The sequence below is a fragment of the Conger conger genome, chromosome 10 (genome assembly GCF_963514075.1).
Source record: "Conger conger chromosome 10, fConCon1.1, whole genome shotgun sequence".
Taxonomy (NCBI): Eukaryota; Metazoa; Chordata; class Actinopteri; order Anguilliformes; family Congridae; genus Conger; species Conger conger.
Window position 1 is genome coordinate 25,610,129 of NC_083769.1, and position 17,588 is coordinate 25,627,716.

A 17,588-nucleotide genomic window follows, 5' to 3' on the forward strand; every position below is an offset into this window, starting at 1 on the left:
CTCCCCCCTCACCCGCCGGCTATCAACAGTGCAATAACCTGGGCCGTGCTCACGGTGCTGGAGCTGTTATCATTATCTTCATCATCAGACCCAGTGCATTACCGCGGGTGGCCTGATTCCGAGGCCGCTGCAGAAACACATTTTCCCTCGCTGTCGGTGCAGATCCAATCAAAGACCTCGGATGGTATTGGACCCAAGCTAAATGAATTGCCATTGGTTAATATCCTAGGAAGGCTTTTTTGGAGTTTTCATGTACTTTCCGTTTGTAAGTGCAGAGCAAGCAGCGATACAGTACAGTATCTGATGAGATTTTCTATCAGCTATGCTGTTACAGAAGGAGCTTGGAGGGCAGCTTTAGCCTCATTAGCCCATTACAGTTTCCTGCTTTTCTGAAGTGGAACATTTTTCTTCCACAGACGAGCAACTTACTGTATACAGATGCTGTCCTTTCACCAGCCACTCCAAACACCTTGCGGTCTGATTGTAAATGAATGCTTTGCCAGTAATCTGTGAAATGCCGCATCCCTAATGTGGTTTTCTAATGAAGTTTCCTAATTGACCTTGCAGAGGATTGTACACTCGCGCCCAGTCCAGTGGGAGAGCCGGTCTCCTGGAGGAGGAGCAATCAACGGAACGCCTGGCATGTCCTTCAAGCCCGGCGGGGAGCGCTTTTCCTCCCGAGGGAATGTCAAAACGCACAGTGAGCGTGGGCAGCATCCACCAACTGGAATGCACTGCGGTTAGAAAGCAAAATAAATGAACAGAGAAGGCAAATGTGATGACGCCACTTACAGCCAGACGAGACTGGGTGAAATTTGTTTACAAAACTAATTTGATGACTAAGCCCCTCACAGCATAAGATGCACGTAAGATCTATCAGAGCCATCAGATGCTGAGAATGTAGATAAAAAGCACAGCTGGAATGAGGTAAACAGAATAGTACTTATGTGATTTATTTATTCAAGAACATTGTACATTTTGCAGCATTACATGCCCTGGCAGAAAGGCTGTACAGTACATATTCTGTACTGCCCAACACTCCTGACACTACGGTAGGCCTGGCTTTTGTCTCCCCAGCCCCCAGATGCGCTGGAGAAAGCCCCGGAAGAATCCGCGGGTGTCTCGGGAAGGCCGTCGGGGGCGGAGAGGCATGCCGCTGTCGCTTTCTGATGATGTCAGGTCGCAGGAGAAGTGTGCTGGGCTGGGCCGGCGCTTGGCCCGGTTCTTGCGGCAGAGCCGAAACAGCCTGGACCCGTGGGCCTGGGATATGTGAAGGGCGCAGAAGAGCACGAGTGCCCCCACCAGCAGGGCGCCGGTGAACCCCAGCACAAGGCCGTAGACCAGGGGCAGGACCCCGTCCGCTAAGCGCCGGCTATAGGGCGGGCGCTGCTCACGCTCTACCACCAGCTCCAGGTCCTTCCAGGTCAGGTCTCTCACTGTGGGCCAGTGGGCATATTGTCAATGAGTATTGTGTCACACTGGAATACAGCAAGAACTAGAAACAGCAGAATCACAGTCTTAACCGTTAGATAAATAAAGGTTGTACAGTCCTGCCAGACAAATACAGACACACCGTGTTGGCTAGATTTTGTGGAAAATGAACTGGTACTGACAAATTATATGGCAAAAAATTTTAATTAGTACCATAATCTGTTGGATTATGTTTATCGCAGCTGTATTCATGCACTGCTGATTTGGGAGAGTCTAGACGTCCATGATTTCCCTCCCAAACGTGAGGTGTCATCTATTCATGCTGCAGACTACAAGCTAAGTAGAGTTGGAGGAAGACCTTTCAAATGCGGGTTTTACATGCAGTCCTCAGGCGACCAGCAGGGGTCACTAGATAGTGATGAACATAGAACCCTACACGACTGAACCCTCCCATTGGCAACTCTGTTGGCAATTGAATATTTCCCTATGGAGATAAATCCTTTATCAGAAACTTTGAGGCTCATCCATGCATCAAAGCAGTGCCTTTACTGAATGAGTTATTCAGCAGCCCAAGAAAATGCTTCTTAACTTTATTCTACTGTAACCGCTCAAATGTCATCTTACATTCATATATTAGCTTAGGCTGCGGAACTTTGATGTCTTTTTGTTTCTGAAACGTGTATATGTGTGTATTCTACAATTCATCTTATGCCGAAAATGCCTATTTCAAATAAACAAGTAAACATATTACTTTAAAAAAAAAATCTACACTTTGGTTGAACTTCATCATCAGCCGATTGCGGCACTGCATGGAAGGAGGGGATTAAAATATAGACAGGTGCACTGCCCAGTATCATTGAATGGACACAGTTGATGACTGACATGCATTTTAAATCCTGGGGAAAAGGTTTGATAGCCAACTATTATCATGCAGGCTCTAAAGCAACTGTCAGTCAACATTTGTCCTTTACATTGACTTTGAAAAATAAAGGCAAGAGTTACTTTTACAAACACAGCTGAATCCCCATTTCCACCAGAAAAAACTCACCAAACTGTTTCTAAAGAAAAAATTGAGTGTGCACATTTCTTTCAAAGTCAAAGCAAAAGACAAATCTTGACTTAATCCAGGCCTATCCTGAATACGGAGTTGGTACTACAACTTTTGGTGATGACACTCGTATGTTCACTTTCAGAACATTCTCCGACAAAATTTGTATGAATTCAGCCGTGACCAAGCGCAGACGTTTAGAGTTGAAAGTTCATTCCACACTTCACTTTCTGCCGTGCGTTATTGTTGAAAAGCAATCCCATTTTGCATGAAACGCATTTCAAGTGCGCATTGGGATTTGCACACTTAAGGAGAGCAACAGTAGGGCGGAGTCTGAATTGTCATACCTTGTCTCGTTGATTGCCGGCTAGCAAGCTGAAGTGGCTCCATGTCGGGCTCGACCAGAGAGGACCCCACGGCTTCCACACGTCTGTGGTAGTCCTCCACATACTTCTGCAAGCTCAGGGCCTTATCCTGGTTAATATTCTTCCCTACCTCTGGGGGGATGACATCACCACGACTGTGAGGCACTACATAACAAATGCTTCTTCAACCCTAAAAGGCTGGGAGTTGAGAGTTGAGAGCAGCACCCATACACTTATTCTGCTTTAAATAAGATTTATTGGGAACCATTTTTCATTCTTTACAGCATAAGGCAGCAAACTGTGTCCGTAGGCTACTTGTGCATCCTCTGAATTCAGATAAGCGAGCAGCGTCTGTGAAACAAATGGTCGCTAAACGATGCATGACAAAAGCAAAGATATACTGTATACTTCAATCGAGGGCTACAACAAACCGCACCCACTTCATTGCAAATCATAAGCAATTAACGCCTGGCAGACAGACGGTCATTTTGTTTAGTTACATATTCATATCTTCAAAGTACGAGGACTGGACCGTGGTCTTTGATTTGCCGCCATGCACTGCTCTGACTGGAAACCTACTCGAGCTGCCCCCATCTTTTCCGGCATTCCTCTCTCCAGCTCAGATGATGAAAGGAGCAGATGGTTCTTGATGAATTTGGTGTCGACTTCGCTGAGTCCGCTGTCAGATCATTTACACCTCCCCATATCCGCTGAGCCGTTCGACTGCACAGTCTCACGCATGGACTCCACCGCACGACGGAAAGCACCGTCACGTTAAAAAAGTAGGTATGAAAATTAACCTTGTATTTAATTAACGGGAATTTTATTCAAATTCACTAGCCTATTCATTGTCACCCTTTGGGACATGTTTTTTACCTCTGTTTTCTGAATATAAAAAAGAACTGTGATGGGATTATCTTTTGGTAGCCTCCTAATAGCGATAGTTACATAGATAACAACATCTGAAAAACCATTCATATTTACCAGTATTTAAAGGTCCTGGGCAAGTAAAAAGTGTGAAAGTGAAAATCACAGTCTTTTGTACTGTAATACACTTGTGTTTTTGTGGATTCAGGTTCAGTCAGGTAAGGCCCCATTCACACTATATTGTAAGTCTAGAGTACGGATGGGGGGTTGGGGGAATCAAACTATTGTATTATCATTAGGCATTAAAGTTGTAACAAAATTATTGCATGCGTGCCATATAGGCATCTGACACTAACACATTATCAATCAAATCATACACAGTACTGCGTTGACAGGGTGCTGAGTCTGACCTATTGCAATGTCGGTTCTGCCAATCCGCTGTAGGGCACGGGAGAGTCTGTCGTAGTACATCTGCTGTCCGTGGTTCACCAGCCATCCTGTCAGGGCTGTCCTGCACTGCGTCTCCCTGTCTAAACAACGCAGGGCATTACATTCACCAGGCAGCCCCGCTCCTGTCACTGTGATTCTCTCCTATGGAGCCTGAAAACAGTGTCCACTAGCGGCCAGTCAGCAGGAAAGCTGTTTTCAGCAGTGTTCAGTTTTTTCAAATCAGCACAATGGCGGTCTGCTAGCCTTCAGTTGCGGAGAAGCAGTCGAGATGAGGATCAGCTGTTAGCAGAGGACGCCTGTCAAGGAATGTTGTTAGCCAAACACTGCTGCTCATATTAATCAGTTATAGGCACATGTTTCTGCTATCTAGTTATTCTGGACAAGAACTTCTGCAAAACAAATGTATTGTACAGTGGGGCGCAAAATGTGGGCACCCCCACTTTCAATGTCTGTTACAATTTATCTATATGTGATCGAAAGCAAACCTGAAGCACAGTACAGAGTTAATTATTTTCGCACACTACTGTAAATGTAAATGCTACTGGATATAGTGCTAATTTACAAAAAGCTGTTTTATCAACAGCTGGCAATGATGGCCGTCCAGAAGGAACTTGCTTGCAGGGTTTTGTCCTCTGTTTCTTTATTCAAGGAGGGTCCAGTTGGTGACAGGACTTGTTGGTACTACATTCCTGTGTTCATGAATATTACTGTAAATATTCATGAACAGGCGGGCTCAAGGACAGAAGATTGCATCCACTGTTGTCCTTGATCAAGTCACATGATGAATATTCAGGAGATGCATAAAGTTGGAATGTTAAGACTTTGAACAGTTCAGAAATAGGTCTTTCAATGATATGTATTTGGATAGTACACCTATATTATAGTATGTGGTGCCGCCATCTCACAAAGACAATAACTTCTGTGCAAAACTCCCAGGAGGAGTCCGTCTCTAACAATAATCCCCAGTTTCTCTTAAAACACATTAGCAGATGGGCAGAGCAACACATGAGGCACTGAGTGTTCAGCCTATTAAGTAGTTAAGGACAGTCCTTCGATTCTGATGCTAACAGAAAGCCAACAAAAAATACAAGACAGTACTACAGAACTTCCAGTATAATATGTAATATGTATATATACACACATGCGCGCGCACACACACACACACACACACACACACACACACACACACATCACTCTGTGATGTTCAGCTGAAGTTTTACAATCCATCCTGTGCACTTACGCCAGTCCTTTAGCCAGTACAAAATACATTACATTACACTGTAGGCCTTTAGCAGTTCTTATCCAGAGCGATGTATAATGAAGTTCAAATCGAACACAGGGACAAGCGCGATGAGGACCCTAGAGGAAAGTACGGTTCCAAGTCCTAGCGTGACCATATAGATACAATTTGAACCCTTGAAGAATACATCAACATTGAATACATCAACGTACAATCTGATATAACAATGAAAGAACTGGAGAGAGGAAGAAGGTGGAGGAAAAGTCTTTGATATGAGACTCTAGACTGAGCGCTGGGGTGAGGTCACTTTCATACCCGTGTCCCTGCGGACGCGCGGTGGGAGGCCCAGGTCGTTGCTCTCCGGGGAGAGTCTCTCCAGCTGATGGAAGACGCTGTCTTCCGGGTGGGACAGGGCGGCGAGAAGGTTCTCACACTCTCGATGGGTCAGCAGCTCCACCAGTCGGCCCAGCTGGTGTACCCCGAGGTCCTCTGCCACTGCGCCCAATGGGGACAGTCAGCATTGCTACGTCACATGTCTAATGCAGATAAGCGGGCTATGCTGGTTCATGTTTTCATCTTAAAACCTGCAACTTTATTAGGCCAGGAAGTCAGGTGTGAGTTAACTGTGAAATGGACTGCTTTAATTGTTTGGATAAGCAATGTGCCTGGTAACAGCAAAAACCAGGGCTGAAGATCTGATATACCAGTGCTAACTCCCTGCCATATTTCTGGTGATATAGGCTGATATTGATATGTCCAACATGGTGATGATAAGCTTGGTGATGGATAGGACGATGATGACCTATGATTTGTGTGTTTCTGTCTATTGCTGTATATTCTTTTAAACACAAGGTGGCAGAGAGAGTGCAACATACGTATAGTATAGTTGATAAGTATAGTATCACATATATGCAGTACAGATACAAAATGTTTAAAAACTAAAATAACTTTATATAGTAATGTAAAGATATATATGTATATGGATTTCTGGATTTTTTTCTATCTACAGTGCAGGTAGTTGTATGTACAGTATGTGCTATTTATTAATTTTCACACAGACACACACACACGCACACACACACACGAGGCACGACAGCTCCTCTAATGCAATGCTCCTCTAATGTGCTGGAAATTTTTCTCTGAGAAAATAGAGAATCTAAGAATGTATACATCTAATAGAAAAATCTGAATATCTGTGAAAATAATTGTAATAATAATTAATAATTATTAACTTAAATGATAATGAAGCTAAAAACACAATTCTACTGTGAACACATTTGAAGGCCTGTGAAACTGCAGAAAGCAAATTGCACATGAACTGTAGCACCAGAGGTATGGGATGAAAATAAAAAAACATGTCAAAAGAGAAGACATCTTATTTTTCATAATTATCTTAAAATGTTAATGTAATTGTAAATGTTAATCATGAGTAACTGATTAAAATTCAAGACACATCCTCCACCCTGTACTCTTGTTGTCTTACCAGTGTCCTCCCCCAGGCCTGGGGAGAGGAAAAGAAAGAGCAGAGCAAACAGTCCTACGATTCGCATGGTGGCCAGCCTGTGGTCAGTTTTTCGGTTGGTAAGTATTCTGGCAGTCTCTTTATTTTCAAAAATATGCAGGAATCCGGAACATTAAGCTGTGGTTGATTCAAAACATGTTGCGCTCTGATGTTCTCTGCAGGATGCTGTCTCTAATAAACATGCTGTTAATTTACACTTAGGTGGCCATTCGTTTCACTGTGCAGTATAGTTAATCCAAGGGAAAGTACTTGATTTGCCATACCAAGCAAATTAATTAACCTTGGGAAGCACTTTGATTCAGTCAGACAAAACTTTCTTTGTTGCTCATTTTCCGAATTATTATCAACTTTTTCAGAGACATTAGAATGAAATTTCAGCAGAAATTAGAAATGCATGTTAAATGATCATTGTAATCACATTTCCAAGGATTATCCCTCTGCTCTGTGTCATTTAAGATGTCATCAATCCATTTTGTTTCTTCAGTAGTGAATTATAAAATATGTATTATAAAATGTTCCCATTCTTGCACTCAACAAAACTAATATAATAAAAAATGTTTTCTGAGAGTGATCCTGACCCAAAGCTTTTTTATTAGCATCTGAATTAAAGATTTCTTTCATGTATGTATTTAATTGTTGTTTTTTTTTTTTGGTTTTTTTTTGTGTTTCTTAGCATGCTGTTAGCATGCTGATAAATTATTCATGTGAGCCTGTTGTTGACAGAAATTGCCCCCAGATCCCCGGACTACATCCATGTGTGTTCAGAATATTTAATCTGATTTAATCTGAATTAAAATATTCAGTTTAAAATATTCAAAGTTTGCATTTGGATGTGTTGCTGTATGCTTTACTTTTTTAATAATACATTTTTCTGATAATAAAGCATTTTGAATTTAACCACATGTGAAGAAGCCCTAACCTAGCAACATATTTACTAAAATCACAATAAGATGCACATTGGAATTGTTACACTGTTTACAGTAAGTAATAGCTTTTTTCTTTTTTTTCCTTTCCCAGATTAAATCCAGCTTGTCCAGTTAAAAGCCATTATAAATATGACACAATTATTCTATTTTATCAATTGCATTTACAAACAAAGAGTAAATACACCCCACATTAAATATGACGCATAGGTCAGTTTGCCCTGATTTCCTTGGCATTAAACAGCTTGGTGGACAAGGACAACCCCTCGACAGAATGGCTATCTATGGCAGGGCACTCACCCCCAATCCATCACTTTTAATGGAGATGCTGAGCTGAAGCAGTGGGAAGCATCTTCTCTGAATGAAGCAGCCAGGGACTGAACCCGTGACCTTCCAGGAGGAGAATGTGCACTCTAACCACAAGGGCGCAGAACTGATATACGATATGTTTACATCTGTGCTGGCTCTCTCTCTATCGTCATTACTGTGCATGCATGTTTCTCCTCCTCAGCTTCTTAGTTACATTTTCTCACGTCCTCCATTTTATAATCACACAGTATTTTCATCCTGGCGCTGAAAGCTTTCGCTTTCTCGTATGCATGTCACAAGCTTGTTTTCTTATTTATTTTCTGTCTCCTGGTTTGATTTCTTGGCTCTTCACATGCGTTTAGTCCTGCGACCGCAAGGTCACAGGTATTATTTCATTAGATTAGAAATTAAGTGCTTACTGGCAATGGAATCAATTTCTTTATCATGAGTAAAAACTATGAGTTCATCATTTGTCTTTAATGACAAGTGGAGTCCCTGCAGACTTGTCTTGTAATATAACAAGCTATTTTCAGTTCAGTTCTGTGTTGAAAAATTGTTTCATAAACAATTTAAAATGAAGCTCATCATATTACCAGCAACCAAAGGTAAAATTTGTTTCATTTTCTTCTACCCATATTCAGCTTGAGAGTCAGCTGCCCTACGGACTGTGCTACTACTGGTCTCTTTCCCACAATAACCTCTGACCTCTTGGCAGATTGACAGGAAAGCAGGGCTCAGGTTAAAACCCTCCTTAATTATAACATATGTTATCATGTTTGGACGGTGCCAAACCAAAAGCATCCCATTTGTCAATGTAGTTTGATTGTCAGAAGACAGATTTTAAGTTAACCCTTTGAGGCTGCCAGGGTCGGATCTGGGCAAAAAAAGCACTCCTCCCGATCATACTTTATAGAAAAACATTTCTCAATGTTTTCCTTCCGAAAAATGCGTTTGAAAGCAAAGATTCTTGCCGAGCCAACAACAGCATTTCAGCATTATTTGGTGAATGACAAGCAGAGAAATACGGATATAAACAGAGGGGCATGAATCTAAAAATCTCCTTCTAAAAGAGCTTTGAGTGGTGAGCATAGGAAATATATTGAAATATGTTAGCAAACCTTTGCCAATTTTCACTTGTACAATGCATTTCAGATGAATATAGTGACATTCATTCAAATTCAAATGTTGTCTGCGTGCTGTTCTGCGCAATTCACACAAATATTTGTTAGCAACTTCAAAGAGCTAGTTTTAGCTAATTTTTCATACATTAATTCCATAGACAGGATTTACCTTCCTTCATGCAGTTTAGAGAAAGTATCTTTAGTGAAACATGGAGAACATACACAACTGACTGCTAAACATTTGCCAGTTTCAGGTTTACAATTGCTGCCTTGTTAAATGTTTTTGAAGTAGACATGGACTCTTTGTATTGCATTACAGTTTGCTAGTTTGGAACTCTAACACCTTATACAGAGCTGCGCTACGCAGTCGGGTCTTCAAAAGCCAACTTCAATTTCACTGCCCCAGGTAGCAAGGGCACTGGGTAGTGGGTCTGCTTTATTTGATTGGTCCACGATGATGTAATGCAATTGGATAGGTTAGGGCAAATCAGGCGTGAGGTGTGGGGTGATGTTTGACTTATGGCCTGCATCGCTGTGAACAGGTATGCACTATCTGGAAACCCAGGGGGTAACCATCAGTTGCAGGTGACTGTGCATGCAGCCAGGAGCTAGGGAGAGAGTGACCTTAGATCAGTCAGATGGTAAATTGCTTGAGTTACACAGGCAATTTCTCCCACATCAGGGCCTGGTCAGCTTGGTGTAGCAGACATGCAATGCCAAGCACCTCAACCAATGGACGTGTTATGCCTCATTCATAACTTCCCCAGGGCCCCTGCAAGGCCAAGGGGTCAACAACAAATCACACCTGCTAGCAACCGTGGCACACCTTAAAAAAACCTAGCGTACTTGAGTTATGTTTCAGGAACCTCTTTTAAATCGCTTTCCCTGATTACTTTCATTCTGGCTTGATCATAAGATGCGCAATATTTTAATTGAATTGATATTTAAAAAGGACTTATCATTTCCGATTCTCAAGTTTTGAGGTAGAGCCGTGTGTCTGTTTGCCTTTCCGATTACAGCTCAAGTGTCCATTATGCATTTTAATAGCCTCCCTCAGAGTTGGGAGGCAGGAGCCAGCGCACTCAGATCCGTCTGCTGACAGGAGCCTACTTTATCCAAATAGGAGTCATATCCATGCATTAGCAACACTTACATTCCCCGCACAGTGTCATTATCCCACCAGTGTTTTCTGACAGGATAGCATTAATATCTTTGTATACCGTAACACTGCACATGAAAGCCTGTCATTGCGTTGTTATTCGCACACTGTCTTCGGGGCTTATTTTAGAACAGTTTTATGCTAATCGGAGCAAGGGCGTGCGATCGCGTTTCATGCCGCGAGATCCGAAGGCATAACCCCGGGCCAAAATCTGCTGTTTTCGCTTTTCTTGTGTGTTTTGTTGTTTCTAATTCGCATCTGTGGCAGTCTGCAGGGGAACTGATTGAAGAGAAGGCAACAAAACAAATAGTTCTAGCAACAGTGTGTGCAGGCACAAAGCTGGGCTGGCTTTCTCACAGGGAGCGTGTGCTTAGAGCTGTCAGAGTGTATGTTTGAGCTGGGCTGGGGCTGGGGCTGGGGGATGGGGGGAGCGCTTGTTGAAAGCAGGTTGTTGGAGAAAAACCTGCCGGAGATGGCTTTGACTTTGTGAGAGGACACAACCGTTTCATTCTCTGAACAAGGGGGCTTGCAAACACATTAATGCTCCACTTCAGCTCTTGGCAAGAACTTTAATTTGCAACTTCTTACAAGACAACAAACAAGCTGAAAACAAAAGGGGATGAGTGTCACCTTCAGTAGAGGCATAATTGAATGGCTTCATTCTGTTTTTCTCTATTTTAATGATATAAAACTTTATGCTCAGCCATTGTAGACACATCTTGAGTTAAATTAGTTCTGCAAGCTGACAGGGGTGAGTTGGGTCAAGGGTAGGCGTGAAATACATAAAATAAATGCATATTATTAAGTTGAATAATTAAGTTGAACTGTAAATGAACTGTGATCTATGTGTGGGTGTTCACTGCAGAGTACACAATAAAACCAAATAAAATGCTAAAGTTTATGGGGGGACATAACTTTTCCCTGATGTGTAATAAATAAAGTGTTTCAGGGGCACATGCATCATGATGTGAGAGCTTGTTTTTCAGGCGATGAGCTGAAGTAATTGAAAATGAGATTAACTCATTATGGTATGAACAGAAAGTGCATTTTTACAGTGTATGCTTGAGACATTCTGACAGACTGAAATAACATACAGTAAAATCATTGCATTTAATCTGAACCAATTTTGCTTTATTGGCAAAGTCTGGAGCTGGCCGAGTCCATAGAGAACTGCAGCAGCTGTGCTGGTGGGGCCGTTGGGGGGGTCTGTGCGACGGCCTTGCAGACGATTCTCACTCCCTCTGTGGGGAGAGGGACTCTATGCACCTCAACGGCTGAGAGCTCCATGCCTCTTACACTTCACACCACTGAAATCTGATTGGTTAAAGACACAGACTCCGGTGGAATGAAGGATAGAATGCATAGACAGTTCTGGGCGGCCCTTGCCGCCCTGTGATTGACTGGCATTGCACACGACCAATGGCTAGCTCGCCTTCAGCTGGGCCGGGGGATTCCTGAAGAAGCAAAAGCCACAGAAACTCATTTGCAGTGAGATGAAACATTACAGGTAAGCATAATGTATGCACATAAATATGCCTTCACAAGGGAGGGTAAAAAAGACAACAGCAGCTGTTTCTCTTTAATTGAATTTTTTAGTCAGCAGTAGACCTTTTGCTTGTTTTTAAATGTGCAAAGCCTTCAGTTTCAAAATTGCAACTTCACCTTCCAATGAGGAGTTTTTTATTTTTATTTTTTCAAAGTACCCTGCATAGTTTCAGGTCCTGATGTGATTTTGGTGCAAGTGAGAAAGTTTATGCTTTCTTTACTTGCCTGCCTGTGTGTAGGAGGGATTGTCCGCTGGTTTCTCCCTGAGCGAGACCAGACCTGCTCTCTTTCCCTTCAGGGCTGCCCAATCTGAATATCTGAGCTCTGCCAGACAAGTACAGACCAGCAGCAGCTGCTCTCTGCAGCATTGTTACCTGAGTTCACAGCGCGAAACCCAACACACCTGTCTGTTTGAGTCTTAAAAGGCCGCCTGACTCCCACACCCACAGACACACACCCATAGCCGCACCTACGTTACACGTAAACACACGCTCTACACTTAGATGCATCGCCTCTAATGTTATTGGTTCTAAAATAACATGTGCCTACTTATTTAGTTGAATATATAATATCCCTGGAAAGTTCTCTTTTATCATTTTAAAATGTAGGATTTTTTTTTTTAGAAACGTATTTCTCAATGGTTTTCCATACGATTCATTCAATTCGTTTGCGCATGTGTGCCCCCATTGCACTTTTTCTGAAGTGAAAAGGCTCCATATTGAATGGGAGCCACGTGGATAGAAACTCATCTTCCTTTTGCATGCTTAATAACCTTTCCTGGTGGAAGCCTTTCAGACGAAGCTACAGCCCTACTAAGACACACTTCATTAATCTACAGTCATACACACCCATAGGTCTTACCTTGCTCAAAACAGAAGACTTACCTCTTTTCCTGTGTTAGATCCAAGTCTATAAAACAACTCGAAAAATTATAAAAACAACAATAAAAGGTAAATAAAGTAGCAACTTGAATGATTAACTATATCTGGCAGAAAAACAGATGCAGCAGCAGAAAAGGTTTTAGGGTTGGAAAAACACACAAAAATGTTAAAAGTAGAACAAAAATCTTCAAATCCCTACAAAATGACTGAAGGGTTGTGGATTGCAGAGCCAGAAGAGAAAAAGACAAGCAGTCCTTCCAGCCGTCCCCTCCGCAGTCTGACTTTATCTACGTACCTGGCTCAGGTAATGCTATTTTAGAAGCCAGCATGAACCAATAGAATTGCAGCAGCTGAGACAAACTCCACCCTTCCCCTTCCATAAAGAGGATCCACACCCTTCAGGGCGAGTTGCCTTGCAGCTGAATCTCAGCCCTCCAAACGGTAAATTTAGGCCAAAAAAACGAGTCTGGAATTTAGAGTCCCTGATAAACTGATAAAAAAGGCTTCATCCTGACTTCTCTTGTCATCCATTCACAGTTTTGATTACTGAACTCTTTGTACCCTTCAGTAGTTCAGTATGTTAGTTTATCTCACATTGCTGGTGCACTCTCTCTGCTTATTTTTGAATGTGACATATTTTTAAAGTAATTAGTGTGAAATGTTCATTGACAAATATTGATGTCTTCCTTTCTGGCCTGTTTCAGAACCCTTTTCTATTTTTTATTGGGGAAAAATACTTAATTGAGCTACACTATGTTATTAGGTAATAATGGTGCAGTGATATCAGTACGGTCACATCTTTTATGTTATACTTTATGTGTTGTCTATGTTGTCTAAACAGAGCTGATGGGAGCAGAACATTCTAGCAACCTTCCTTGGTGTGGTAATGTGTTAGGAACTTTATCACAGCAAGTAGAGAACACAGTTCTCAGGAATGTTGGGATAGGCCTAAAAACCAAAAGGTGCCAACCCAACCCCCCAAAAGTGCTTTAAAATGTTGAAAGACATTCCAGTTAAAGACGAGTTGGATGCCCAGGGGGGCTCCATGTAGTTCCACATACCCCCCACCCCACCCCACCCATTCTCCCCACCCCTTGATGGGATATCTTTCCTCAAGGCACATTTCTGGATAATGGCAGTGGATTATATTGAACTGAAATGAAGGAGAACTAAGCTCCAACAAAGCAAGATAACAAAATGGGCAACGACCGTATATTGCAAAAGCTGTTCAGTGCATTCCCTTTCTGCCCAGAAATCTGACCACTCTGATGATATAAAGCACTTTGACACAGTAGTATGGCTAATGGAAGCGCCACCTCTTCCAATATGCCGACATTATAATCTCTTATAAAGGATCTCACTACAGAGACCGATGATTCACCATGGCAGATCCTATTTCCAGGTCAGGAGATGACCAGATGACCATTTATTTAGTTAAGTGTTGTGTATTGAAAGATATAAGGTATACAGGTCAAAAGAGTGAGTTGATTCTCAGTCAACCCTGGGCTGGCTAACCTGAAAAGCTGTGATCCCAGGTGAGATAAGGCAGCCCTGCACTGATCACAAACACAAATCTGTAGGATGGGGGAAGGGTTGGGAGGCTAAACTGCATGACCAGGGGGCTACAACTCATCCCAAAGACAATAATGCAGTTGAATTACTTGCCAACTCAGACGACACTGCATTTTTGTGTTCATTCATTGTACAAATGGACACAATTACAGTATAAAACATGCAGGAATTAATGGGTGCTTGGCATCGCCAACATACACCAGCAATCTGCTGCTACAGCTGTTCCGTAACATACTGAAGACCAGGACCTTTTGCACTGATTTGTTAGTGATTCTGTGGGTGACCAGAGTTGAATCCTGTCTCTCACCTCTCTGGTTTGCAAAAAAGCTGCCCACATACCGCTTATTCCAGAACACAACACTTTGATGCATCTGTTCACAGTTTAGAAGAAAAACTCCTGCAAGGCGCTGTGTCCTCCCAGCTCCCACGGGGAGGTCTGTTGAGGAGAGCCCAGGCTTTTGTGCAAGATATGAAGATATGAAGCTGCAAAACAAAGGAGCTAGCTGCTAGTCTCTGTTCAAATGACACTGCCAGCAGGCTGCCATTGGCTGAGGACACGCCAGGGATCACAGGTCACAGGTTTATCCCAAAAGAGCGCGGGTTAAAATCATCAGGCTTTCTTTTACACTCTTCGTCCTAATCCAGGGGTGTCACATCCCAGGAATTGACAGCACACAGTGAAACACATGCCACTGTTTTCCTTGGTTTTTACCATCTCAGAAAACAGTGTCCTCTACCCCTTCTGTGATCTCATTCATTCATTCATTATCCTAACCCGCTTATCCTGAACAGGGCCGCAGGGGGGCTGGAGCCTATCCCAGCATACATTGGGCGAAAGGCAGGAATACACCCTGGACAGGTCGCCAGTCCATCGCAGGGCACACACACCATTCACTCACACACTCATACCTACGGGTAATTTAGACTCTCCAATCAGCCTAACCTGCATGTCTTTGGACTGTGGGAGGAAACCGGAGTACCCGGAGGAAACCCACGCAAAAACGGGGAGAACATGCAAACTCCACACAGAGAGGCCCCGATCGACGGAGATTCGAACCCAGGACCTCCTTGCTGTGAGGCGGCAGTGCTACCCACTGCACCTTCTGTGATCTCCGCCCTCATTATTCCACCACAGGCCATGAGCCATATTACACTGCAATTTTACATTTCTGTACACTACTGCTGTGCACAAATATACATACATACACTAATTTTAACAAGTACAGCACAATGAGTTACCTGGAGTGACACTGAGGTACAGCACAATGAGTTACCTGGAGAGACACTGAGGGGAAATTCTCATCATGTATTCGCTCGAGATTGTGTACTTCAGATGTCAGATTGAAATTTTGTTTACGATTGCTTACGGTTCACTTAAATAATGAATGCCAAACTGGGGATTGCTTTTGCCCTGAAAAGAAGTTCAGGAGGCTGGAGCACAAGGTTATTAAGTTCGTCCAAACTTTTGGAGCTTGCCAACAAAATGGCACAGTAGGGCCAACGGCAAGCAAGCAATAGAACACTGGGTGGCTGAGGTTTACTTTTATATTTTGAACCATTGACTAGGCAAAACAGAAAGAAACTTTAAAGCACAGATTTGCTCTGGGTGGGTTGAGTGACCTGCAAAGGGAGGACATTTGGGTAGTGTGGGATTTCAACACTCTCAAAGAGTAGAGAAGGCTCTGTCTTGACACGTCAGGGAAAGGAATGTGCTCTCCTCCAAAGGAACGGGAACACGAGGAGAGCAGCTTATGTAAAGTCCTGAGTGAGCCAGGACAGCTCTGCTGATATGCAAACGCACTAGATTTGAATTGCAATTGAACAAAGTGATACACTCACTGAGCACTTATTAGGTCAACCTGTACACGAGCTTGTTAATGAAAATGTTTAATCAGCCAATCATGTGGCAGCAACTAAATGCATAAAAGCATGCAGACATGGTCAAGAGGTTCAGCTGTCTTTCAGACCAAATGTTAGAATGGAGAAGAAATGTGATCTAAGTGACTTTGACTATGGAACGATTGATGGTGCAAGACAGGGTGGTTTGAATATTTCAGAAACTGCTGATCTCCTGGGATTTTCATGCACAACAATCTCTAGGGTTTGCAGAGAATGGTGCGAAAAACAAAAAACGTTCTGTGGGCAAAAAGGCCTTGTTAATGAGAGAGGTCAGTGGAGAAAGGCCAGACTAGTCAAAGCTGGCAGGAAGGTGACAATAAGGCAAATAACCACACATTATAACAGTGGTATGCAGCAGAGCATCTCTGAACACACAACACGTCAAACCTGTGGATAGGCAACAGCAGCAGAAGACCAATAAGTAAAAAAAAAAAAAGCTAATAAAGTGCTCACTGACTGTATTTCGTATCACAAATATATGTCTGTAGCTTCAGCTGTTGTGGATATTTTGCAAGCTGCATGAAATACATTCTTTTATTTTGAGAGTTGACTGTATTGTTAAATAATTAATGCACAAAGAATCAAGTATTAAATTACACGGCTAACAATTATTTTCAGTAACAAGCAATGGCTATATAATTTAACATCTAAAATTCTGTCAATAGACCAAAATGTGCTATTCACTACAATTCCTTATTAACACTTAAAAATAATGACTAGGACTCTTTAGCTGAACCAAAAAGGAATGCAAAGTGTGCAGTGTTCCTGATTAATGGCCTTTGATACTATTCTTTCCTCATTAATTATGAGCTTTCCACTTGCAATTACCATAATGAGTCTTTCTCTTCTCACCACATGCTTGGTTGAACAACTGCATGGAAGTATAACGTATATACCTCCCAAACCCAGTGCAGTCAGCATAAAGCATATCCACTCCTGACCGATGATTCATGGCGTCTGCCCTACTGAGAGATTTATTAGCACTAAAATCCAGTCCCCCTTCATTCCCAGTGTAACGTATCCAAGTTGTAACACATTTCTATTCCATAAGGAATCAGTATACTGTTTCTTTGTTTTGTTTTCAGGAGTGTGGAGTGCCTAGACTCGAGGGAGGAAAAAGTGTCCCCCTCTTTCCAACCCATAGAACTGACCTAACACCCCCACCTCACCACGACTCTCAGTGCCGGGGCCGCCCGCCTGGGCTGCTCTGGTAGGGCTGATGGGAATGTGACGCCTCATTGCCTGAGCCTGTCCTG

General features: G+C 42.6%; 1 protein-coding gene across 1 annotated transcript; it reads right to left on the minus strand.

The window, feature by feature from the left end:
- Window positions 1-1,047: 1,047 nt before the first annotated feature.
- Window positions 1,048-17,571, minus strand: LOC133139509 (transmembrane and death domain protein 1-like). The gene is made up of 6 exons (XM_061259086.1): window positions 17,484-17,571; window positions 6,885-6,902; window positions 5,717-5,908; window positions 4,122-4,241; window positions 2,827-2,976; window positions 1,048-1,436 (listed from the first exon to the last, which is right to left on the minus strand). The coding sequence occupies exons 1-6, from the start codon at window positions 17,569-17,571 to the stop codon at window positions 1,048-1,050; spliced, it is 957 nt and encodes a 318-aa protein (XP_061115070.1).
- Window positions 17,572-17,588: the final 17 nt, after the last annotated feature.

What these genes read in the sequence shown, in the direction of transcription:
- LOC133139509 (XM_061259086.1), bottom strand. Translation starts at nt 17,571, where the DNA reads ATGAGGCGTCACATTCCCATCAGCCCTACCAGAGCAGCCCAGGCGGGC. An exon ending in GCGCGTCCGCAGGGACACGG is followed by an intron (nt 4,242 to 5,716) that starts GTATGAAAGTGA and finishes TGCGTTGTTTAG; the next exon opens with ACAGGGAGACGCAGTGCAGG. An exon ending in CCGGCAATCAACGAGACAAG is followed by an intron (nt 1,437 to 2,826) that starts GTATGACAATTC and finishes ACTGGCCCACAG; the next exon opens with TGAGAGACCTGACCTGGAAG.